At 37.6% G+C, this 26,459-nt stretch overlaps 1 protein-coding gene across 2 annotated transcripts in view; it reads left to right on the top strand.

The window, feature by feature from the left end:
* Window positions 1-26,459, top strand: part of BCKDHB (branched chain keto acid dehydrogenase E1 subunit beta) — a 224,954-nt gene that overhangs the window by 71,146 nt on the left and 127,349 nt on the right. For both annotated transcript variants that reach the window (XM_044246705.1, XM_044246714.1), the window contains exons 7-8: window positions 1,372-1,469; window positions 3,718-3,828. In XM_044246705.1, the coding sequence (XP_044102640.1) occupies window positions 1,372-1,469; window positions 3,718-3,828 (209 nt within the window). The remainder of the gene's footprint in view (window positions 1-1,371; window positions 1,470-3,717; window positions 3,829-26,459) is intronic.

Here is a 26,459-nt window from a genome sequence, read left to right as displayed (position 1 = left end):
CAGCCTCCATTCTTACCAGTACTCTGGGATGGATCCTGGATCTCTGCTGCTCTTCTTGGCCTGGGTCTGTTGGATCGGCAGAGCCCACATTTTGTGCCGTCACTACAATGAAGCCTGGGAAAGTGCAGATGGGGTCCTTACTTCTGTTGTGGACCAAGGGCCCTGCCTCATCATATGGGGCATTTCCCTAGTTTAGGAAGAGGATTAAGAAGCCCGGATAACACAAAGCATGAAAGCTGTCCCCTGCAGACACGCAGGAAGGTGTTGGTATTGATGACTCTGGACAGTGGAGTTCAGACAACTCACTAGGGCACAGACGGGACCTTTTAGTTTGCCCTTCTTTGCTCATCAAATTAAAAAAAAAATTAAAAATTAAAAAAAAAACCCATGCAACAATGATAAAAGATTATAGAGAAAATTAACAAAAGGGATTGTTTTATTTCCCCCAACCACTTCTATTACTTCTCCCCACCACTATTGATTACTGTATGACTGGTCTCAGGTGGGAATTTAAGAAGGCTTCCCAGCATAATGCAGCAATTCCATCAACTTCTTACTCAATTTCATTTAAAAATTCACCTTATGATTTCCCCTGGAATTCAGTCTTTATATTACATGTACTTGATTGGGCAAAAATAATCATGAAATAGTCTTACCAGTGGCTTATTCTTCCTTGGTCTAATGGAGCTGATCTAGTGTATCTTCTTGAGGTCAAAAGGATTCAGCTTTGAAATTTAAGGTGGTGTCAGCTGTCGTAGTTGATGAGGTATTTGTAGATGCATGGTGTAAAAATGATATATACTTAAAAATTTGGCCCTCCTCTGTGTGTCTTGTGTTTCAAGCCCCCCTACATCAGCTTCTTGATAGAAAACTTGTCTGAGAACTTAATTCAGTCTGATCAAGTTTTAGTGGAAACATGGTAAAATTTTTTAACTTTATTTTTTTAGAACAGTTTTAGATTCACAGAAAAAGTGTGAGGATAGGCTAGTACAGGAGAGTTTCTATATACCCGGCACTCAGTTTTCTGTATCATTAACCTCTTATAGTAGTATGGCATATTCGTTACAGTTAATGAACCAATATTGGTATGTTGTCAACCAAATCTTACTGTAAGATTTTCTTAGTTTTTTACCCAAAGTCCTTCTTCTGTGCCAGGGTAGCTGATATATTTTCTACATTTACATGCGACTTTTTTCATATGTGTAGTATTGTCATAGAGCCATATAATAAATGCTATTTCTGTTTTAAGTAACTTACGGAATTTGGGAGAAAAATAAAAGAAAGCTTGCCACAGTGAAATTCTTATATTCTCTTATGCACAAGCGCCACATGAGAAAAAATAAATTTTTTTTTTCCCTGTTCTATATTCAGTTGAACAGGTTCCTGTAGAACCATACAACATTCCCCTGTCCCAGGCCGAAGTCATTCAGGAAGGGAGTGACGTGACTCTAGTTGCCTGGGGCACGCAGGTCGGTAACATTTCTAAGAACTGATGATGTCCATGTTGTGCTTGGAAGCTCTTGTTTTTAATCCTGATACTATAAAAATCCAAAGTGTTGTTTTTCTTATAGGTCAAATTTAAGTCTTGTTAGTGCTACATCTGTATCTGGTACTGACTTCTGGTTGAGGGTGAGGTGCCTGTTCAGTCAAAATATATATGCATGTGGTGAAGCTTAAAAATCTGTTGAGTTGATAGAAATGTACTCATGGGAAATTGTTTCTTCTGAAGCATGCATTATTTGTCCTCATACTTGTTTCTGTGCTTGACTTCCTGTCTTTTTCATCACATCTGCTGCCATCTCTTGTGATACTTGCTCAGCTATGTACACCAGCCAGGGGTCCAGCTTCAAAATTCTGTACCTTCCTGTGTTCCAGTGAACCTCGGTACTGATCTGCCTTAGTTTCCCCAGTGCTTGTTATCACGTCATTCTGCCTCCAGACTCCTCTCTGGCCGGAGATGTCTACCTCTTCTCTATCTCCTTCTTCTAAACAAATGGTCCATTTTTCTTTTTTTCTGTGTGAAAGAAGTACTTATTTTAGAAAACTTGTACAGCCTTAAGTGAAGAAAAAGAAATCATTTGTAATACTATACCCTCTGACTCTCTTTTCCACTTGATTTTTGGCACGGAGAGGTAGCTCTCCTGGTTTCTTACCACCAGTGGGAAAAACTCTTACCTTTATCTCTGTCACTCAGTGTGCATCTTCGCCTCTCTTTGTAATAGGGAAGTTAGTATATTAGATGCTATGTCCTATAACTTACCTTTTCCTCACACCTTCTGTGTCTGCTGCCAGTCCTTTACTCCTCTTTCTCTTTTGTCCTATGGTTTTCATAGCTCCCTCTACAGATCTTTCAGATTCCATTTTGCCTTTTCTAGGGCTGTAACTTACGAGTGGTCCCTTCCCTCTAATGCATTTCTCCTTTCAATGTCCCTTTTATTAAAAGGGTGTATATTTCTTCCCTCTCTAAAAAGTACCTATTCTTGACCCTACTTTTCCCTTAAATACCAGTGTATTTCCTCCTTTCTTTTATCACTAAACTTGGATGACTATTTTCTACTACCTGTATTTAATTCCTTAACTTCCTTATGTTCTTATACCTATGAGTTCTGTCCCCACTGATTTACTAAAACTATTAATGCTAACATTATTAATTTTCTAATTTTTATTTTTTTTTAAAGATTTTATTTATTTACTTGGCAGACAGAGATCACAAGTAGGCAGAGAGGCCGGCAGAGAGAGAGAGAGTGAGAGGTAGAAGCAGGCTCTCCGCTGAGCAGAGAGCCCAATGTGGGGCTCAATCCCAGGACCCTGAGACCATGATGCAAGCCTAAGGCAGAAGCTCAACCCTCTGAGCCACCCAGGCGCCCCACTAATTTTCTAATTTTTAAATCAACCCTTATCCCATATCGCTACACTGTATGACACAGACTACTGTTTCCATGAAAACCTTTCTTCTTTAGTTTCTGGGATACAATTTCTCCTGATTTTTCTTTTTCCTTCCTCCCTTCCTCCCTCCCTTCCCTTCCTTCCCTTCCTTCCCTTCCTTCCTTTTCTTTCCTCTCTTACCCTGCGCAAGTGGTTCCACACTAGGTGTGGAGCCTGACTCAGGGCTCAATCTCATGACCCTGAGGTCATGACCTGAGATTAAATTAAGAGTTAGTGACTTAATTGACTAAGCCACCCAGGCACCTCCTCCTCTTCTTCCTCCTTCTCTGCTGCTGGGGCTGCTTCTTCTTCTTCTTCTTCTGCTTCTTCTTCCTCTTCTCCTCCTTCCTTTCCTCCTCCTCCTTCCCCTTCTCCTTCATTTTTTTTCTTTTTCTTCTTCAAGCGAGTTCCTCCTTCTCCATTTTCCCCATAAATGTTGGTCCTCTTCAGGGTCCCATGAGATCCGCCCTTTACTTCTCCTTCCACATGCTTTCACTAGAAACTCAACCTACTCCTCTAACTTCACTTTCTGTGTGCTGGTATCTTTAGAATCAGTGTCTCTATTAATGACCGCTTTCCTTTCCTGAAATTAAAGATATCTTTCCAGTTGTTTTCTGGACATCTGTGTTTGATTACTTTGGGGAAATACGGGGTTCAACATATCTAAAACAAATTTAATTCTCCATTGCTAATAAGTTCCTCTGACTTTAAAGACTCTATTAATGATGTCAGAATTCGTCTGACTTTTTGGGTCTAAATCTCTGTAGTTATTTTCTGCTATTTTTATTTCAGGTTCACGTGATCCGAGAGGTAGCTTCCATGGCTCAAGAGAAGCTGGGAGTGTCTTGTGAAGTCATTGATCTGAGGACTATACTACCTTGGGATGTGGATACAGTCTGCAAGGTATGAATATAGTGTTGATAGAGTGTCATTTCCTTAAACCTGTGGACCAGATTCATTGGCAGTTTGCAAGGAATTGTTTTGAAATTTCAAGCTTTGTGAGCATTTTCAACTGATTGAAAACTTCAAAACTTATGTGTGACAGAAACATATGTTATATACACAGCTTAATGCTCAAGGAAACCAATCACTTGAGGGTTTTTCCCTCCCATAGTTCTTTGTTTAAAATATTATGGAACTGTGTCCTTCATGCATCCTGCTTGGGTTGAGCTGTGAAAGTAATGGAGTAGCGCAAATGAGAGCATATCAGGTTGTTGAGGTCACCTGTGTTTTTAACTACTTATGGGTTATGGTTCGATAAGCAAGGTTTAATAGAATCAACTAAATGGTTTGGCTGAATTTTCATTTGTCTCCTCTCCAAAAGAGGTGGAGATGGATTATTTAAAAAACAAAACAAAGCCAAAAACAAAAACAGAAACATAACAAAACCCTAAAACAACCCTCTCTACATAGTCTTTGTACTGTGAATCACAGAGTGTTATGTTGTGAGATTCTGTCTGCTTTTAGTTTTCTATCTAAGCAAACTCTTGATAGTCCCTTCTCAGGAATATAGTTCAGTTCTCATTTACTTGGTTATAACTGATAGCTTTCATATTAATAAACCCAAGTGCATCTGTTTCCATTGTGGTCTATAGGGAAGCTTAAGCTGTTTTTGTGTGATGGTCTTATGTACTAAAGTTGAGGTAATGTGGCATGTCTTACTTTTTCTTGATTTACTGTTATAGCAAGTGAATTCTAAGACCTAGTGTATTTTATATCATTTTTTAAGAATAGCTTTGCTGTTTCTTAGGTTAGTTGTGTGAAAAAGATCTGCAGCTACTGCTGCTCTTAGAGTATAGCGTAGGGTATGTTTAGGTAAAGATTATTTTATAATTTATTGGAAGACTTAAGATAGTAAATGTTCTGTAGACTCACTTGACATCATCTAGACACTTGAAATGGTTATGGATGGCTTCTACAATATTCTTAGTCTTTCTAGTTTCCATCATTAAGAGCAGTATTTTAGGTTGAATTACTCATAACTGCAGGAGAGTCATGCCTCTTGTAGGCTTTTTCAAATCAGGTCAAACACTGGGTTTTCTTTCAAGTAGCCAAATATTCCAAATTATGGTTAAACTGGAGCTGATAGCCTTTGCCCCAGAGTGGGCTTCTTTTTTGCAACTGTATCCCTCCTTTATTCTTGGGGTTTGCAGTTACAGAGTGAATGGTGCTTTTCTATGGGGATATAATGTTTTGTTATGCTGCAGTGGGGAGTACTGTTAAATGGTTGGGTGAGTAGTTTTAAATTATATTGACATTGACATTTTTATATACTTTATACATCCAAACAGAATTTGGAGCAGCTTATGGTAAAACACAAATATAACAACACTCCACACTTAATTGTGAAGGTAAAGTGAAGAGAGAAGAAGAAAGAAGGGGGAAATTATTTATTTATATTTACCTCTACATAACTTTGCTTGTGGGGTATGCCCCTTCCCTCCTTTATTAAATCTACTGATTGCATCTTTGTGTGATCCAGAATGTAGATCCTAGTTCCTTGGGGCCCTTTACTGTTGGAAAAGATGAAAGAGGACACTAGAGACTGCTCCTGAATGACAAGGTGATTCATCAAACCACTGAGTTGCTGCCTCATCCTTTTAGTCTTGTGTTGGGGTGCTTTCATCATGTTATTTTTCTAGTTGATGACCCTCTAGTTAGGACAGTGAAAGCTTGCCTTTTCTTGATTACTTTGGGTTCTGTGACTCTCTTCATTGCTGACCATGATAATCTTCTGTTTTCCTTTCATGTATCAAAGAAAAATTTTGGTATGTGGCATTTTTCTAGGGTTTGGAGATGACTTTAAAGAAGAGGACCCTAGAGCTAAACCTCATTAAAAGTGAGGCTGCTTCTTCTTCTTCTTCCTTTTTTTTTTTTTGGTTAAACTATAGTTAAGTTTTCTTCATGAATTCTGTAGTGATCAAAATTTATGTTTATTATCTTTTTCAGTTAGTGCTGTGTTTTGTTGGTTCTTTTGTTTTATGATAAAATTAGATTCCTCAGCTTTGTTCATGACATGTTAAACTCAACACCCAAAAGCATGTTTTGGAATACCTACTCAAGAAAGGGCCATTAAAGGTTAAAAACACAAAAACAAAACAACTTATTGAACATACATAAACATTAGCATATTATGCATAGTAAAATGACTCTGGGACAGTTGATGAATTGGTTAATGCAGTCTAAATTTAACTGTGTTTTGAAAAACATTGTCATTCTTTTTGCTTGAGCCTTGAAGCATTGTTTAGAAGTTACAATCCTGAAAAACTGCTTGGGGACAGAGAGCTGCAGAGTGTTTGAATGTTGCTCAGGGAAGCTACAAAATTGGAGACCTGAGTGGGTCCAGGAACCAAGAACCAGTGGTTCATCTACTCTGTTCTGGACCTGATATTAGAGAGCTAAGCTGGAAGCCTCTAAAAAGCAGAATAAAAATTCCTGAGTTTTGAAGTGCCTGGGAGACAGTCCTACCTTGGAAGTTGGAAGTGTGAGGGGAGGAGATAGCTTAAGAACATCACTGAGGAGAGTTGAAAGCCCTGAAGGGCATGGTAAATTGACTCTTTTTACTTGGGGGCACCTGCCAAGTAAGTCTCAGCTAGACACCGAGAACCCAGGTTGTAAAGGATCCATGTTTCATGGGTTGTAGTGACAAAATAGGAAACTTGGGAGGGAGGGGTGCTGAAACACACAGTTGGGCTCCCCTTCAAGATAAACGTCAAATTTTACAGCTGTGTACGGTGGAAACTAAGCAACAAATGCCTGGGAGGCCAAGCCATCTTTTGAGACTGGAGTGTCAAAGATCAGCCATACTCTCAGTTAAGAATTGTAGAATCAGGTCTTAGGATCTACAAGAAGTAGATTGAAGCTTTGCAAATCCACAGCACAGCCTCTCTCCCTTTTAGTTCTTTATTGGATTAATATAACTTACCTTCTGTTCTGTCTGCCCAGCACAAGGAGTCAGTTCTCCCATCATCTGGAACCTCTGTGAATCAGCATTCAATAAAAAATTACTAAGTATATGAAGAGACAGGACAATTTGATTCCAAACCAAGAGAAAACAGAAACAATAGAAAGCAGAAACAGAGGCGATCCAGTCATTGGAGTTAGCAGCCAAAGATTTTATTATGTTTAGGAGTATAGGAGGAAGAAAAAGAACAAAAGAGGTAAGAAGGTATATATATATACCTGGAGGAGTGTGTGTATATGTGTGTGTGTTAGAGAGAGAGAGAGAGAGAGAATTGTAGAACTAAAGAAATATTTGTCAGTAAGAACTCAGCGGATGTGTTTACAAACTTACTGGGTTTAGTAGATGATAGTATTATGAACTAGAAGGCAAGTATATAGAAAATGTCCAACCTGAAACACAGAGAGAGGGGAAAAATAGAATAGAGCAGAAGAGAGCATAAGACACACTGGGGATCTGGTTAAAAGATCTATCCCATATATGATTAGAATTCCAGAAGAGGAGAGAATGAATTGGTCAGAAGCTATATAAAAAATATTTGTCCTTAAGCTTTAAGGACATACCATTCTTGAGGATTTGTAAACCTTTAAGGATGTATTCAAAGAAAACCAAACCCACCTACAAAATGGAATGACATCTTAAATTGCTAAAGATGCCAACCTAACATTCTGTACCCATTGAAAACATACTCTTAAAGTTAAGGTGTAATTAAAAAAATACCTTAGGCACATAGAAATTGAGAGAGTTTCTCACCAGCACATTTTTACTAAAAACAATACAACAAGGCATTTCTTTAGGCAGAAGGAAAATGATCCTATAAGTCAGTCAGAATGGGCATACATGGAATTATAATATTCTGTTGTTCTAGAATTATTAAGTGTAATATTTTTATTAGATCATAGTAAGTTAGGGATGCATGTTGTAACCTCAGGACTAACAACTGAAATCATAGTGAAAGTACATTTCCAGCAAGTTAAAAAGGGACCTATAGATAAATAGAAGTATTTGGTTAAACTAAAAAAAAGGAAAATATGTTAAAAAAAAAACCCAAAACAAGCAAACAAACAAAAAAGCCCCAAAACAAAACAGTGTGTCACTAGAAAACAGATAGATGATAGCTATAAACCCAAGTATAAGTAATTAAAAACAGAAGGATTAAATCTAGTATACATTATGAAATGCCACAGTATGCCTAGCTCAGTTGAATATGGAACATTTATCAAAATTGACCAAATGTTAGGACATAAATATAATCTTAAACTTCAGACGTTTAAAGTCATTTAAAGTTTGGACTATAGTGGAATTCAATTAGAAATTGGATTCTAATTTCTGGAAATTAGAATTTTCAGAATTCCAGAAAAGCCTCAACTTATTACAAATTAAATAATTTACACTTAAATCAAAGGTTGTAAAAGAAACTGAAACAGAAATTAGAAAAATACCGAACTGAAGGGTTATGAAGTTACTAAATATCAATAATTTCAAGATTCAGCTAAAGCCATGCTCAGAGAGAGCTGTATGACTGGAAATACATATATTTAGAAAAGAGGAGTAAGAATAAAAAAATTAGTGATCTGAATTTCCATCTCCAGAAAGAAAATCAAATCTGGAGAAAATAGGATAAATGTAGTGATAAAGAGCAGAAATCAGTGAAACAGAATGTACAGTAGAGAAGTTTAATAAAGTAAAAATTACATTTTTGAAGAGACTAATGTACTTGATAAACCTTTAGCAAGATTAATGGAAAAAAACAGGGCAAACACAAATGACAAACAACAGGTATGAAGAAGGGGGAAATCACAGAGCCTACAGACAATAGAAATATACTAAGAGTATTAGAGAGGAGTAGGGAATTTGGGTAAATTGGAAGGGGAGGTGAACCATGAGAGACTATGGACTCTGAAAAACAATCTGAGGGGTTTGAAGTGGCGGGGGGGTGGGAGGTTGGGGTACCAGGTGGTGGGTATTATAGAGGGCACGGCTTGCATGGAGCACTGGGTGTGGTGTAAAAAATAATGAATACTGTTTTTCTGAAAATAAATAAATTGAAAAAAAATATACTAAGAGTATAGCCTGAACAATTTTATGAATAAGTTTTGGGTGAAATGGACAGATTCCTAGGAAAATACAATGTTTTCAAAAATAAAAATTAGAAAACCTCAATAGTCATATCTCAAAGAAACTGAATCCATTTTAATTAATGCTTATACAAGGAAAACCCTAGACCCACAGGGCTTTGCTGGTGAATTCTTTAAAACACAGTTCTTATGCAAATTCTTAGAGAAAATAGAATAAGAGGGTATATTTCCAAATTCTTTATATAAGGCTGGCACGATCTTTATATCAAATCTGTTTCAGACAGTATATAAAGAAAGATTATAGACACATTTTTTTAATGAATGGAGATGTGAAAATCAAAATATTGGAAAGTCAAATCCAACAACATACAAAAAGATAAAAGTGAGGGTTTATTTCAAGTATGCAAGGGGTGTTTGACATTCACAAACATTCACACTGTGGTTGATGCAGTTTCCCACGTGAACAGAAAATGGGAAAAACAATCCTGATGATCTTTGTAATACAGAAAAACATTTGTTAAAAGTCAGCATCTGTTCATAATGAAAATTTTTTAGTAACCTAGAAATAGAAGGGGAAACTATAAAGAGCAGCTTTATCTTGTAGCTATGAATAGCTATAAAAAGCCTACAGCAAAAATTATATTTCCTACTGAAATTTTGACTTCTTTTCCATTGAGATCAAGAATGCAACAAGGTTGCCCACACATAAGGGCAAGAGACACAAAAATCATATGGATTGGAAAGAAGTAAAACTTACTACTCATAGGTAACGTGATTTGTATGTAAAAAGATCTAGTGGAATCTATGGGCAGATCATTAGAATTCAGTTTACCAACACCCCTGGAAACAAGGTCAATATACAATAATTGTATCTTTATATACCAGCAACAAAATAGAAAAGGAATGTATAATACCAGCAACAAATAGAAAATAAATTGATAACATTTGAAAAAGCATAAAAAAATCAAACATTTAGGGTGAAATTGAGTGATGCGTATGTAAAAACTATGCAGAAAATCACAAAACATTATTCTGAGAAATTAGAGAAGATGCAAGCAAACTGAAGCACATACTCTATTAATGTATTGTAAGGCCAAGACTAGCCAAGGCAATCTTGAATAGTAAAGCTGGAGGACTTAGTTATAAAATGTGTTATAATCAAGCTGTGTTGTAAGGTTATAGTCATTACAGCATTGTACTGGGGTAGAGTTAGATCACAGTGCTGCCACTGATTAATTTTCTTGAATTTATAATGTAGTGAGCCTTTTTGTAGACTTAGGGAGAGCCTTGGTGTCCTCTGATCTGGTGCAGTTTTTTTGGTCATTCAGCCAGAAACTTATACCCCTAAGTGGAGCTGTTCTTCTCACGCTCCCCAGAGATAAGAACCTTGGCTAAGTGTTGAGGGCTTGAATAGATTTCTTGCTGAGATACAGACCACATTCGGAGTGAGTTGAAAAGCGAGCTACAAAGTTAAAAAAAATCAGAGGCCAGGCACAGAGTTAGGCTTGAAGTACTGTCCAACTTGAAATGATTTTTTTTTTTTTTTTAATGTGTAGAAATTCAGAGAGGCTGCTTATGGAAAAGAAGAACTTGATTTTGGCAGGAGAATGACAATCTTTGAAAGAAACTCAGGATTCAAGAATAGTACTGTCCTGGGACGCCTGGGTGGCTCAGTAGGTTAAGCAGCTGCCTTCGGCTCAGGTCATGATCCCAGCGTCCTGGGATCGAGTCCCACATCGGGCTCCTTGCTCGGCGGGGAGCCTGCTTCTCCCTCTGCCTCTGCCTCTGCCTGCCATACTGTCTACCTGTGCTCGCTCTCTCCCTCTCTCTCTGATAAATAAAATCTTAAAAAAAAAAAAAAAAAAAAGAATAGTACTGTCCTTCAACTTAAAATCAACTGCCTACAACAGTGCAAAAAAGAAAAGAAAAATGACAGTTTACAAAGTGTAGGCGATTTCCACATGTTTATAGAGAAGAAAGTATTGACATAGAGCTTTGACATGCTTATACTTTATTTGAAGATTAAATATGTTAATTATTGAAATAGATAAGGGTTTGCCTTTATATCTTGGAACCTTTTTTGATTTTTCTCTTTCTTCTTCTGCCTGCCCACGTTCAATTCCAAAGCAGATCTTGCTGGCTTTGCTTACACAGTATGTCCAACATCTGCCCACCAGCTCTCATGCTCGCCTGGGTTTTGACCATAGCCTCGAAATACTGTCTTACTTCTGCTCGTCCCTTGTCATAGGCAGAACTGATCCTTTCGAATGTGAGTCACATCAGGTCCCTTCTAGTCTCAAAAGGCCTCAATAGTTTCCCATTAAAATTAGTGGAAAAGTCAAATTTCTTACCATGGTCTGCAGGGGTTTACCTTGTCTCACCACCTTCCACAGCCCACCACCTGTCCACCCTTCAGGAAATGCCCTTCTTTGATTCTCAACCAAGTGACTGTTAGGTCACCACTCAAATACCATTTTCTCCTTCAAGGCCTCTTACCTACTTACTTAATATTGAATACCATCCATCTCACGAAGACTCCCTTTTACCCCTCCTTCCTTTTTTTCTAGAGAGATGAAATGATCTAGCATATTGTGTAACTTTATTATTTATATTGTCAATTTTTCTTCCTGTGGTAGGAGGTTAAGTTCTGTGAGTTTAGGGGTTTTTGTCTGTTGGCTGACTGCTGATTTCTTGGTACCTGAAAAAAATGCGTGGATTAGGTTGGCATTCAGTAGATTTTTGCTGTGCAGTATCAGCAAAAGAAAGTTTCATGATGAAACTGTTTAATAGTGAAATGTTATGAGTTTGGTACTTTTTCTTATTTTTGGTGCTTATACAAAAGTCTGTAAAGTAACTCTTGAATAGTGCTTTATGAATATATCTGTTTTAAGCTGAAGCATTTATTTTAAAGTCTTGAGTTTTAGTTTGACCTTGTGTTTTATTTTTCTTGACAGTTGTCCATTTTTCATCATGGTATATAGAAATTATTGCTTAAATTCTCATTAGAACAGGACCAATTTATTCCAAAAAGCAAAGTGAAAGTGACTATCTTACAATTTCTGAGAATTGAGTTCTTATGGTAATTTTCTACATAGACGAGAGTTACTGTTTCTGGGTAGTAGTTTTTAAAACTTCTTAACCTTTTGAATGGCAATATTTCCAGAACCTTTTCAACTTTTCTCAAGGAAAATGTAAAGTATAAAATTTCATCTTTCAGAAAAATTTCATCCAAATGAACATGAGTTGTTACACTGTGTTGACATTTACGTTTATTGAGGTATATGGTTGTTTACTTCATTGATACATTTCTGTGCTTAATTTCATGGTTTTAAGTTTCTTTAAATTTAAATTTTCTTTTATCTTTTGCCGTCACATCATTGCCAGGTGCCGTGGGATCCGGATGACCAAACTTTACAACTGAGACATGTACATTGTCCAGGGAAGGCCTGTAGTGATTTCTTATGAATCAAGAACACATGCTTTACTCTTCAAGCCTTATGATACTAATTTGGGTTTTCTGAACCTTTCTCCTCTTATTTCCTTGCCTGTTTTGTAAGGTGGGTCATTGTGAAGGACTTTGGAGCTAGAAGAGGTTAGCCTGGACCTGCTCCCTTTGGTCTTCCTACTGGTCCCAGGAGTGACATGTGACTTTTAACATCCGTCATAGCTATTAGACACTGCTTCTGATCGGGGGTTTTCTCTGTTCAAGCATACTGGTACGAGATACTGTTGCAAAGTCTCTCTCTCCTCCCCCAAAGTAATCTACCTTTTTTTTTTTTTTTTGAGATACACAGGATATGGGTTATTATCTTTTAAATTCTTTTTTTTTTTTTTAAAGATTTTATTTATTTATTTGACAGAGATCACAAGCAGGCAGAAAGGCAGGCAGAGAGACAGAGAGGAGGAAATAGGCTCCCCGCCAAGCAGAGAGCCCGATGTGGGACTCAATCCTAGGACCCTGAGATCATGACCTGAGCTGAAGTCAGAGGCTTAATACACTGAGCCACCCAGGCGCCCCACCTTTTAAATTCTTAACAAACTTTGGAAGTAATATAGAAAGGAACTTCCTCTCTCTCTCCCTCTTGCTTTCCCTCTCTTTTGTCTTTTCTACCTGACTTGTGTAGCAAAAGTTGATGATGTGCCATCGATGCCAACGGTTGTTGCATGGCTGCATGTTGAGGCATCTATGGTCTCAGTATCTTGGGGGTATCCAGGGAGCAGGGAAAGGCCTCCGTGGCACTACAGTGCAGGACAGAAGGTAGAAGTAGGTGGAAGTAGGTTTGCTGTGGAATGAGGAAGTGACTGCAGTTGGGAGGGAGCATTCAACATCCTCTCCTCCTGTCCTTTCACTCCAGCTATTTTCATGCTTCAGAGACTTCACTGGGACCCTGGATAAAGTTAAGGCAGGTTCTGAGGCTGGCAGGGGAAAGGGGTGGAGGTGGGGAGGTTCTGGGAGCAGAGTCCTTCAATACAAAGGGAAAAGGGTATTGTAGGGGTGGAACTGGGAAGAAGTGGGAAGAAGTTCAACCTTGGTCATCTGGGTGTGGCTAATCATTTATATATAAAGAACCAAGTTTGCTTACTCTCTCTGTTTGTACCTGGTGTTAGTGTATTTGTGAATAGTGCAAAGCAGATGGAGAAGACCCAAAGTACCATTGAAGATAAACGTAAAAACATACGGGTTACATTTTATGACTTTAATTATAATTTTGTAGCCTTTAGGTTTTTTATTTTTATAAGCGATTTGGATTACCTTAGGTTTCATTTTTAGTAAGATTACTAACACTTGCAAGGTAATATTTAGGGTCTGTATTGTTGTGAATGGCTCTAAATTGGTTCTGTGGGGAAGTTGGAGAATTTGCCTTTAGAGAACCTATAATGGCTTAGGACTCCCAGTTACATACATTTTTTTAGTCCAATTTCTTGGACCTGATTGATAATTCACTGGTTGAATACTAGCTCTTTTGCTGGAAGTTTTTAATTGGCGAGGTAGAGGGGAGGGGATAGGAGAATGAATGAGAGAATAAGAACATTACCACAGTGCGGGGGTGGGCAGGAGAGCTAGTAATTACCTGTAACCACTAGAGGCCTCTCTTAAGCCAAGTTTCATGGTTAGTATCACCAGGTTTCCATAATGGGGCCTGACTCTGTCATTGTAAATTAAGCATATCTTATGTTGAGGTTCAGAATAAATAGTATCAGGGCGCTTTTTTCCTAGAGCATATATTATAATGTATCCCAAATGTTATCTTTAATGTGTTTAGCAGAACAACCGATGGTTTATTTGACTGAAAACAAATTAGAAATCTCCCTCTGCACTTTTCTTTCACTCTCTAAATAAGTTTTTGATAAAAACATGTAATCAAAGAATATGCCCAGATGAAAATTATATGCCTCTTTGATGGTGCAGTGATATTTAGGTTTAAAATTATTATGGATTTAGCATGGTGTATTTTTTTTTTTTAAAGATTTTATTTATTTATTTGACAGACAGAGATTACAAGTAGGCAGAGAGGCAGGCAGAGAGAGAGGGGGAATCAGGCTCCCTACTGAGCAGAGAGCCCAATGTGGGGACCCTGAGATCATGACCTGAGCCGAAGGCAGCGGCTTAACCCACTGAGCCACCCAGGCGCCCCAGCATGGTGTATTTAATTGTTGAGAGTAGTAGGTGTTTTTCTGATGTAGACTCTAAGTAAAGTTATTTTAGGTTGTATATTTAAAATTTCATGTGTTTCTTTCATGATTATTATAAGCTTCTGATATAAAAAAATCTAAGAAATGATTCAAAAACCTTTTTTAGACTCAATACTATCTGGGGTAAAAATAAGTGCTTTCCTTTAGGAATAATGAAAATATCATTTTTAGTTTGGAATTATTTTAGTTGTGGGTTGACCTTGCAGAGAATGCAGGCAGGGAAGGCAGGTTATCCTTTCTGATAAGAATTGCTGCTCTGTTCTAAAATAGGAAGGCTGACAATTTGGAACTTGGTTCCGCTTTTGACAACTCATGGTTCATATAGGATTTTCTTTGTCATGACCACAACTGGTTAGTTGTACGAATTGGAGCACGGTCTATGTTCTTGGGTGCTATACTTGGGATGTGATGACTACATTTATTGCCCTGCATGGTGGCCCTTGGATGATTCCTTGGAATTCCTTGAGGGTGGGGGAGTCTTGTGAATTTTGTTCATTACCGTGTCCCTCAGAATTTAGAAGAGTGTGCAGTATAGAGAAGAAACTCAGTAAATATTTGTTGAATGATCTTATTATTGCATGTCAAAAATAGCATGAAATATGTAGTAAGCAGTCCGTCTTTCAGTGGAAGAAATTAACAGAGAAACTGGTAATTTCTGGGCACCTAGGTGGCTCAGTCGGTTAAGCGGTTGCCTTTGGCTCAGGTCATGATCTCAGGGTCCTGGGATCGAGCCCCACATGGGGCTCTCTGCTCAGCAGGGAGCCTGCTTCCCCCTTTCCCTCTGCCTGCCTCTCTGCCTACTTGTGATCTCTCTCTGTCAATTAAATCAATAAAATCTTAAAAAAAAAAAAAGAAAGAAACTGGTAATTTCTGTAGGAAAAAACACCCTGAGAGTATCACTCCGTCTACCTGATCTATTTTTAGTATGGCTTATGTTTTAGGTATGTCTTGAAGAAGATTAGGATAGTGCCTGGGTTCTGATCTAACTTTGTGAAATAAACGAAATATAACAAGGCTTGACATACCACTGGTGAGTGGTAGGTCAGAGTTTAAACCAACATGTTTTATGCATAGCTCCCTTAGTATTCACAACAGTTCTAGTTAGATGTCACCATCATTATTTTATAGGTGAGGAAACTGAGTAACTTGTTCCTGGTCACACAGCTGAGAAGGTTGCTGGCCTCTGCTTTTATTAAAGCATGCAGCTTCTCAACCAGTTTGAGCAGACTTTGTATGTAAATATTTTTCAGATGTGATGAAATAACTGTGATTTGGGATACAATTTGAATGTAACTTGTACGTGTAGAAGATATTGGCGGTTGCTATGTGTTTACCAGCAGGAGTCATTTCTGTTTCTTTCCTGCGGGGCTTTTTGTCAGGACCGTAAAATGTTCCGACAGAGGCATTTCCATTCTCTATGCTAAGAATTTCTGTTCCCATTTTAGAGATAAGGAAACTGTCTTTCAGAAAGGTTAGAAACCTTCCAAAGTGACTCAGCTAATGAGTGGCAGAACTACAGTTCGGTCTTAGATCTTAAATTCTGGAATGCTGACATTTTCATAGTATCCCCGTGCCTTGTGGTAGAATAGTTATTTGATGATTATCTAACTTCATGCTTTAAAAATGATCTTTTGAATTTTAGTGATGAAATGCTTCTAAATTTGAGCTTGCAAATATTTTATAACATTTCAAGAGTTTTCTTTCACATTTGCCCACCTGTATAACACTTTTTAAAAGAATAGAACATTCCTAAACACTGTATACACCTTGTAAATCACACTACCATATTTCATTTCATTTGGCATTATTTTTTTTACTTCTACATGGAACTGGAGAAAGCAAGATTAAATTTTATAATTATATTTTTCCATTTCTAATCCTACTTAATATGTCCCCTTATACACTTAAATTGTTTGAGTTTCACTCAAGATTTTCATTTTGTTGAAACTATTTGCTTTTGCTGTTAGGGAAAGCAGTGAAAAGAAAGAAATCCATTACCTCATTTCATAGTGAAAAAAGCTCATAGGTACTTAGTGTTCTTAGTTTAACATTTTAGGTTCAATGTAAGAAATCTACATTTGTTCTTTCTTTTTCTTTTTTTTTTTTGATGGCCATCAAACTGCTACTTACATTTAGGAAATTGTAGCATTTATGCTATAATTGGTAAGTTTTTCTTGCCTTTTCTATTATAATACTCCAGTTTTACAATGTCTAGCTGTTACAATTTAACTTAAAACTTTATTAAAACTATGGTCTTCAAAAGATTTAAAAAGTAAAATTAAGGAATAATACCATTTACTTCTGTAATTTTTCTTTCTTTTTTTTTTTTTTTAAAGATTTTATTTATTTATTTGACAGAGAGAGATCACAAGTAGGCAGAGAGGCAGGCGGAGAGAGAGGAGGAACCCACTGAGCCACCCAGGCGCCCAACTTCTGTAATTTTTCTATTCCAAAATTGAAACCACCCTTATCAGTCCTGGATAGTCAAGCCTTCCAAACACACACACTCCCTGTCACACATTTTTATTGCTTTTTCTTCCAAGAACTTGGTTTTTTCTCTGTTTCTCTTTTCTTTTAACATGGTTTCTTCTGTAGCTGTTACACATCTTAAGTTTATTTTTTTGTACTGTATGCATTTTTGTTGTTATTGTGAATGGCATCATTATTATTACAATTTATTCTTTTGTTGCCTTTTCTGTGTGTAATGGGAGAGGTTAAAATATATTACATGTCAGTAACAGTTTAGCAGAGCATATAATGCAAAACAGTATTTTCCATCCCTGTTTTTAGGCCCACCCCTAAACACGGCCACTTCTAACCACTTCTCTGTTTTGTTCTGATGGCCACTTCCATATCTTTAAGACATTATATGGATATTTTTGTCATAATACTTGATTTATTTCTGCAAAGACCTGGATTCTAAACATATACCAAAAATAACAGGGTTTATGGAAGTAGGTTCAGCAAATAGCTCAAAACATATACAGCTTTGTTTCTAGAGCACAGAAGGTTTGAAACTAGAGTCAGGAAGGAGTGAACCTGCTGGGTTATGAAGTTAAGGGCAAAATGCATAAAAGTTGGGGAGAACCATGCAATAAACACTTCTAAAACAGAACAGATGGGGGAGGCTGAGTCAAGAGGCTTAGTGTATGGAACTGTTTTTCTCTGAGGCTCTCAGCTCTGTGGTTATGCATTGCCTCTTATTGTGTTTCTTAGCATCATAAAACATTAATGTGCTGGGGCGAATTGCATATATGCCAACATCTAGGCCAGTTGCTGCTGACTCTGACCTAAAAACATATTTCATACCTTGTGCCAGAAAAATGGACTCCCCTAGCCCAGTCCCTCATGTAGTTCACTGATGAATTGGGTTTGATTGACTGTGCCTAGGTTACATCTTGATCTTAGTTATGATGGAGACTCGAAAATAATTTCCTTACTTATCAATTCCACTTCGTCAAGGAAGAATGTAAAAAACTATAAAAATGTGGAGAATGGGGCACCTGGGTGACTCAGTTGGTTAAGCATCTGCCTTTGGCTCAGGTCATGATCCCAGGGTCCTGGGATCGAGTCCCACATCAGTCCCTCCCTGCTGAGCAGGGAGCCTGCTTCTCCCTCTGCCCTTTCCCCTGCTCGTGATCTCACTGTCTCTCTCTGTCTCTCAAATAAATAAATAAAATCTTTAAAAAAAGGAGAATGCATTAAAAGTTTTGGGTTATCCCATAATAAGAGAGGTCCAATACACACATATTCACAAATGTATATATATGTCTACATTTGTATATATCATTGTATGTACACCTTCACTTATCATTTAAAAAAATTATTTCACACTCAGTTGTTACCTGTTAGCTTCACCTTATCATTTCCCCATTTTTGAGTTATTTTATTTATTCTACTGATTGTCTTTTGATTTTTTAAAAAATAATATATAATGTATTATTTGTTTCAGAGGTACAGGTCTGTGAGTCATCAGGCTTACACATTTCACAGCACTCACCATAGCACATCCCCTCCCCAATGTCCATCACCCAGCCACCCTATCCCTCCCTCCCACCTCCCAGCAACCCTCAGTTCGTTTCCTGAGATTAAGAGTCTCTTATGGTTCGTCTTCCTCCTGATCCCATCTTGTTTCATTTTTTTCCCTCCCTTCCTCCCACGACTGCCCTGCTTCTCAAATTCCTCATATCAGAGAGATCATATGATAATTGTCTTTCTCTGATCCACTTATTTCGCTTAGCAAATACTCATTAGTTCCATCCATGTCATTGCAAATGGCAAGATTTTGTGTTTGTTTTTTTGATGGCTGCATAGTATTCCATAGTATACATATACCACATTTTCTTTATCCATTCATCTGTTGACGTACATCTAGGTTCTTTACATACTTTGGCTGTTGTGGACATTGCTGCTATAAACAATTTGGATGCATGTGCCCCTTTGGATCACTACATTTGTATCTTTAGGGTAAAAATTCAGTAACACGATTGCTGGTTCATAGGGTAGCTCTATTTTCAACTTTCTGAGGACCCTCCATACTGTTTTCCAGAGTGGCTGCACCAGCTTGCATTCCCACCAACAATGGAGGAGTGTTCCCTTTCTCCGCATCCTCATCAACACCTGTTGTTTCCTAACTTGTTAATTTTAGCCTTTCTGACTGGTATGAGGTGGTATCTCACTGAGGTTTTGGTTTGCATGTCCCTGATGCTGAGTAATGTTGAGGACGTTTTCATGTGTCTGTTGGCCATCTCGGTGTCTTCTTGATTTTAATAAATTTTTAGATCTTACCTTATTCTATTAACTTTTCTTAGTATCCCTCCATATTTCACTGTGTAAGAAAATGACATTAATGCCCTCTACTCTTGTCTTCACCTCTTTCTTTTCTTCCAATTCCTATTTTGTATCAACTATTTATTTTTACATAGCTGAGACTGATAACATTCAATTCTGTACTATAACCATAATTAAACCTTCCAAACTTTTGATTCGAAAAGTTAAAAACCAATAAATACTCTTGATATTATTTTGACAACATAAATGTTTTTTTTAACCACAGAGCTGACCAGGAGGGTAAGATGTTATTCCTTTTTTTTTTCTTTTTAACTTTAGTCCAGTTGTCTTTGCCCCTAGGCACCTAAAAGGAGATATTCTTGACCTCTAGAACAAAGGTTTGTCTTTTCTTATGGTGCATTAATTCCATAAAATCTTGTCACATTTTAGATGCTTCGTATTTGGGCCATAATGTTCTCTTGGATTGTTCTGGATTTTAAAAAAAATTTCAAATTGCCTCTTCTTTTCTCCTTGAAAAAGCATAGTCAGCCTTTAATATATCTTTTTTTTTTTTTTAAAAGATTTTATTTATTTATTTGACAGAGAGAAATCACAAGTAGACAGAGAGGCAGGCAGAGAGAGAGAGAGGGAAGCAGGCTCCCTGCTGAGCAGAGAGCCCGATGCGGGACTTGATCCTAGGACCCCGAGATCATGACCTGAGCCAAAGGCAGCGGCTTAACCCACTGAGCCACCCAGGTGCCCAGCCTTTAATATATCTTGAAGATCAATACTATCACTTGGAATCCACTTTTCTTAACCCCTAGGAGCCTTCTATTCCAGTCTTAACTGTCATTCCTTAACTATGCTACAAATTCATCCTCAAGAATATTTCTCCATTGCACTCTTAAAGACACTGTTTTCTTGGTTCCCTCCCTCATTTTGCTAACGAACATACAAATTAACTTCATCAAGCGGAAGTTGTGTGAGTGTGGGAGGCTCTCAGGACACCTACATTTGGGTGAAAAAAATGTTTGTGTTTTGCACTCACACTGGGTTGATATTTGGCTGGATAACAATTCTATGTTTGCAGTAACTTTCCCTTAGGAGTTTAAAGATAATGCTTCTCTATCTACTCATATTATATTGAGGTAAGAAAGTGTGTTGCCAGTGTGATTTTCATCCTTCTGTAAGTGATTGTTCTATATGTTTGTTTTTCTGAAAACTTATTTATTCCTTTATTTGTTCTTTTATACAGAAATGCCATATGAGTGCGTCTCAGAGTGAGTCTCTTTTCAGTCATCTTATTTTGCTTCTCATGCATTTACTCTGGGAACTTATTACTTATTTAAGAATAATTATATCCTTTTTCTTTTGTATATTACCTTTTCAAAAAACTTATTGGTTAGATAATAGCCCTTCTAGATTGATCCTCTGTGTCTCTCACCTTTTCCAATCTACTTTTTGTCCTGTTGTTTTCTTGTAGTGTTTTGACCATTTCTTTTCTTTTTAATTTTAATTCTTATTTTGAATAATTTAATTTCAGCAGTTTTTTTTTTTTTTTTTCTTATGCTCTGTTCTTTTTGGACTTTGCTGTCGTTTTGTGCCATGTCCTCTTCAGTTGTCCTGGGTATACCAATATAATATGAAAGTTATTTATATTATAAAATAATAGGCTTTTGAAAAGTTCAATTTGGTAAATCATCTCTGTTTCTTCAATAGTTTGTTTCTTTTGTAGTATCTATTTTTTATTCTTTTTGATTATTTTGGAGCCCTGAGTGGGTGTTTTCCTATAGGTCTCTTTCCTTAGCAGATATCTCTGTGGGAAGAGTTGAGCAGGTCTGTCTGTGCACGTGGGTAAGTGAATGGGAAGTCTGTCTGTAGGCATGAGGAGGCGGGTACCTCTCAATACACAAATGAAGTAGGCTTGCCTTTTGGACATCAACCCTCACAGAACAGGCCTACCTTTGTAGGCAATTTGAATGGTTTTATCATAGACTTTCTTCTTTGCCTGGATTGTCTCTGAGGTCAGGGTTGGAAAGATGTGTTTTTATTTGGGGGAAGGGGGGCAGTTGGTACAGCTGCTTTATTTAATTCCCCTGTTATCATTCCCAGTTCTTACACCCACCTTCCACACCTGCTGGTGAGCCCATCTGGGGTCTCAGGGGAGCTTAGTTTCCTCTCTCCTTGTACAGCCTCCCTCCCTCGCCCATGTGTCTGGGATTTAGCTCCTTCTGCTCTTGGTCTGCTTCTTCATAACACATCCATAAGACTCTTGTTTTAGTCTCTTTTGTCTAGTAATCGCTACCCCTCCCTCAACTTGGTTGTTTTGGCTGTTAGGTTTTTTTTCCTTTTGTATTCATTTCCTGTCTTAGGGAAGGGAAGGTAAAAAAGCATATATTCAGTCTATCAGCTTGAGCTGGAAAGCTGCTCTATTTTTTCTTTTCTTTTCTTTTTTTTTTTTTTTTTAAGCAAGAAGCACGGTGATTTTTGTATTTCAGTGTATTGTCCTTTCACCAAAATCTTACTCCTTTCAGTAGTTTCTTAGTTGATATTCTAGGTTGGTTATCTTATTTTGCAGGTAAGACCGATTGTGTCTCTTGTAATCTATATACTTACTTTTTTTTCTTGTTTGGCTAAACCACTGAACAATATTGAGTGATCGATAGTAATGATAGCAGATATTGAATGTGATATTTCTTTCTTTCTTTCTTTCTTTATTTATTTTCAGAAAAACAGTATTCATTATTTTTTCACCACACCCAGTGCTCCATGCAAGCTGTGCCCTCTATAATACCCACCACCTGGTACCCTAACCTCCCACCCCCCCGCCACTTCAAACCCCTCAGATTGTTTTTCAGAGTCCATAGTCTCTCATGGTTCATCTCCCCTTCCAATTTACCCAAAAGCACATACCCTCCCCAATGTCCATAACCCTACCCCCCTTCTCCCAACCCCCCTCCCCCCAGCAACCCACAGTTTGTTTCGTGAGATTAAGAGTCACTTATGGTTTGTCTCCCTCCCTATCCCATCTTGTTTCATGGATTCTTCTCCTACCCACTTAAGCCCCCATGTTGCATCACTACTCCCTCATATCAGGGAGATCATATGATAGTTGTCTTTCTCCGCTTGACTTATTTCGCTAAGCATGATACGCTCTAGTTCCATCCATGTTGTCGCAAATGGCAAGATTTCGTTTCTTTTGATGGCTGCATAGTATTCCATTGTGTATATATACCACATCTTCTTTATCCATTCATCTGTTGATGGACATCTAGGTTCTTTCCATAGTTTGGCTATTGTGGACATTGCTGCTATAAACATTCGGGTGCACGTGCCCCTTTGGATCACTACGTTTGTATCTTTAGGGTAAATTCCCAGTAGTGCAATTGCTGGGTCGTAGGGCAGTTCTATTTTCAACATTTTGAGGAACCTCCATGCTGTTTTCCAGAGTGGTTGCACCAGCTTGCATTCCCACCAACAGTGTAGGAGGGTTCCCCTTTCTCCGCATCCTCGCCAGCATCTGTCATTTCCTGACTTGTTGATTTTAGCCATTCTGACTGGTGTGAGGTGATATCTCATTGTGGTTTTGATTTGTATTTCCCTGATGCCGAGTGATATGGAGCACTTTTTCATGTGTCTGTTGGCCATCTGGATGTCTTCTTTGCAGAAACGTCTGTTCATGTCCTCTGCCCATTTCTTGATTGGATTATTTGTTTTTTGGGTGTTGAGTTTGTTAAGTTCTTTATAGATTTTGGACACTAGTCCTTTATCTGATATGTCGTTTGCAAATATCTTCTCCCATTCTGTCAGTTGTCTTTTGGTTTTGTTAACTGTTTCCTTTGCTGTGCAAAAGCTTTTGATTTTGATGAAATCCCAAAAGTTCATTTTTGCCCTTGCTTCTCTTGCCTTTGGCGATGTTCCTAGGAAGATGTTGCTGTGGCTGAGGTCGAAGAGGTTGCTGCCTGTGTTCTCCTCAAGGATTTTGATGGATTCCTTTCTCACATTGAGGTCCTTAATCCATTTTGAATCTATTTTTGTGTGTGGTGTAAGGAAATGGTCCAATTTCATTTTTCTGCATGTGGCTGTCCAATTTTCCCAACACCATTTATTGAAGAGGCTGTCTTTTTTCCATTGGACATTCTTTCCTGCTTTGTCGAAGATTAGTTGACCATAGAGTTGAGGGTCTATTTCTGGGCTCTCTATTCTGTTCCATTGGTCTATGTGTCTGTTTTTGTGCCAGTACCATGCTGTCTTGATGATGACAGCTTTGTAATAAAGCTTGAAGTCCGGAATTGTGATGCCACCAACTTTGGCTTTGTTTTTCAATATCCCTTTGGCTATTCGAGGTCTTTTCTGGTTCCATATAAATTTTAAAATTATTTGTTCCATTTCTTTGAAAAAGATGGATGGTACTTTGATAGGAATTGCATTAAATGTGTAGATTGCTTTAGGTAGCATAGACATTTTCACAATATTTATTCTTCCAATCCAGGAGCATGGAACATTTTTCCATTTCTTTGTGTCTTCCTCAATTCTTTCATGAGTACTTTATAGTTTTCTGAGTATAGATTCTTAGCCTCTTTGGTTAGGTTTATTCCTAGGTATCTTATGGTTTTGGGTGCAATTGTAAATGGGATTGACTCCTTAATTTCTCTTTCTTCTGTCTTGTTGTTGGTGTAGAGAAATGCAACTGATTTCTGTGCATTGATCTTATATCCTGACACTTTACTGAATTCCTGTATAAGTTCTAGCAGTTTTGGAGTGGAGTCTTTTGGGTTTTCCACATAGAGTATCATATCATCTGCGAAGAGTGATAATTTGACTTCTTCTTTGTCGATTTGGATGCCTTTAATTTCCTTTTGTTGTCTGATTGCTGAGGCTAGGACTTCTAGTACTATGTTGAATAGCAGTGGTGATAATGGACATCCCTGCCGTGTTCCTGACCTTAGTGGAAAAGCTTTCAGTTTTTCTCCATTGAGAATGATATTTGCAGTGGGTTTTTCATAGATGGCTTTGATGATATTGAGGTATGTGCCCTCTATCCCTACACTTTGAAGGGTTTTGATCAGGAAGGGATGCTGTACTTTGTCAAATGCTTTTTCAGCATCTATTGAGAGTATCATATGGTTCTTGTTCTTTCTTTTATTGATGTGTTGTATCACATTGACTGATTTGCGGATGTTGAACCAACCTTGCAGCCCTGGGATAAATCCCACTTGGTCGTGGTGAATAATCCTTTTAATGTACTGTTGAATCCTATTGGCTAGTATTTTGGTGAGAATTTTTGCATCTGTGTTCATCAAGGATATTGGTCTATAGCTCTCTTTTTGGATGGGATCCTTGTCTGGTTTTGGGATCAAGGTGATGCTGGCCTCATAAAATGAGTTTGGGAGTTTTCCTTCCATTTCTATTTTTTGGAACAGTTTCAGGAGAATAGGAATTAGTTCTTCTTTAAATGTTTGGTAGAATTCCCCTGGGAAGCCATCTGGCCCTGGGCTTTTGTTTGTTTGGAGATTTTTAATGACTGTTTCAATCTCCTTACTGGTTATGGGTCTGTTCAGGCTTTCTTTTTCTTCCTGGTTCAATTTTGGTAGTTTATATGTTTCTAGGAATGCATCCATTTCTTCCAGATTGTCAAATTTGTTGGCGTAGAGTTGCTCATAGTATGTTCTTATAATAGTTTGTATTTCTTTGGTGTTAGTTGTGATCTCTCCTCTTTCATTCATGATTTTATTTATTTGGGTCCTTTCTCTTTTCTTTTTGATAAGTCTGGCCAAGGGTTTATCAATTTTATTAATTCTTTCAAAGAACCAGCTCCTAGTTTGGTTGATTTGTTCTATTGTTTTTTTGGTTTCTATTTCATTGATTTCTGCTCTGATCTTTATGATTTCTCTTCTCCTGCTGGGCTTAGGGTTTCTTTCTTGTTCTTTCTCCAGCTCCTTTAGGTGTAGGGTTAGGTTGTGTACCTGAGACCGTTCTTGTTTCTTGAGAAAAGCTTGTACCGCTATATATTTTCCTCTCAGGACTGCCTTTGTTGTGTCCCACAGATTTTGAACCGTTGTATTTTCTTGAATGTGATATTTCTAAAGCCCAGTATTGAACTGATTGAATTATAAAGTAGAAAATAGAAACTATTGACTTCATTATATGGAGTCCTGGCTCACTGAGAAGGACAACAGAAATTTCCCACACAGGTAGTATTTTTGAGAGAATGGATTTGGCACTTACAGCCCGAGTACTTCTTGTACTTCTTTGACCAAGAACCACAATTCAGCATTGGAGATGAGGAAGAAAGGAAAGTAAGCTTTTTAAAATAATAAATTCTTCCATTGGAGTTGACCAAATTTCAGATGTCTGTCATTATTGGGGAACAAAATTACTTTTATGTCTTGCCGGTAAATCAAGGCAAACAAATCACGTGACTGGCAGCTACACTAGATCTTCTGCCCTAAAGCCAGTAAAGACAGTGAACCAACCAGACAGGTACGTGCATGTGATAAATACAGCCTACGTGAACGACAGCTGAATGACATCATTGCAAGGAGCAAAAGACTTGGCTGTTGATTATCATGTAGAAGAAATCAACTGCTTGATTTAGTTTTATTTTCTGAAAGGGCTTTAAGGATTGCCTTGTGTGTGGTACATAAACAATGGATCTTGGAATACTGAAAAAAAAAAACAAAATTACAATAAAGTTACATGAAAAGTTAAAAAAAAAAAGAATTGTCTTGTAGATGTTAAAACTGATTCACAATGTGAAACTCTAGGGTATAATATTGGAAATGCTTGGTGGAAGTTTCAGGAGAGTGATTTTCTGTCAAAATGAAAAAGGCTATTTATTAGTTTTGTCCTTAAAGGGACTGTAAGTTAGTTGGAACTATCAAAAAATGAAATGAATTGCCTCTTGTGGTTGTGTGTTCCTCATTAATGGGAGATCATCTGGCAGAAATGTTAAGAGAAGGAATGGGGAGGATGGCCGAACCAGTCTCTTCTGTGTCAAAGATTGTGTGGAATTAAGGAAAACTGTCCTC

This window comes from Neovison vison, chromosome 1 (genome assembly GCF_020171115.1).
Source record: "Neovison vison isolate M4711 chromosome 1, ASM_NN_V1, whole genome shotgun sequence".
In the NCBI taxonomy this organism is placed as follows: domain Eukaryota; kingdom Metazoa; phylum Chordata; class Mammalia; order Carnivora; family Mustelidae; genus Neogale; species Neogale vison.
Note: the sequence above shows the minus strand (reverse complement) of the source record. Positions and strands in the feature narration are given on the sequence as shown.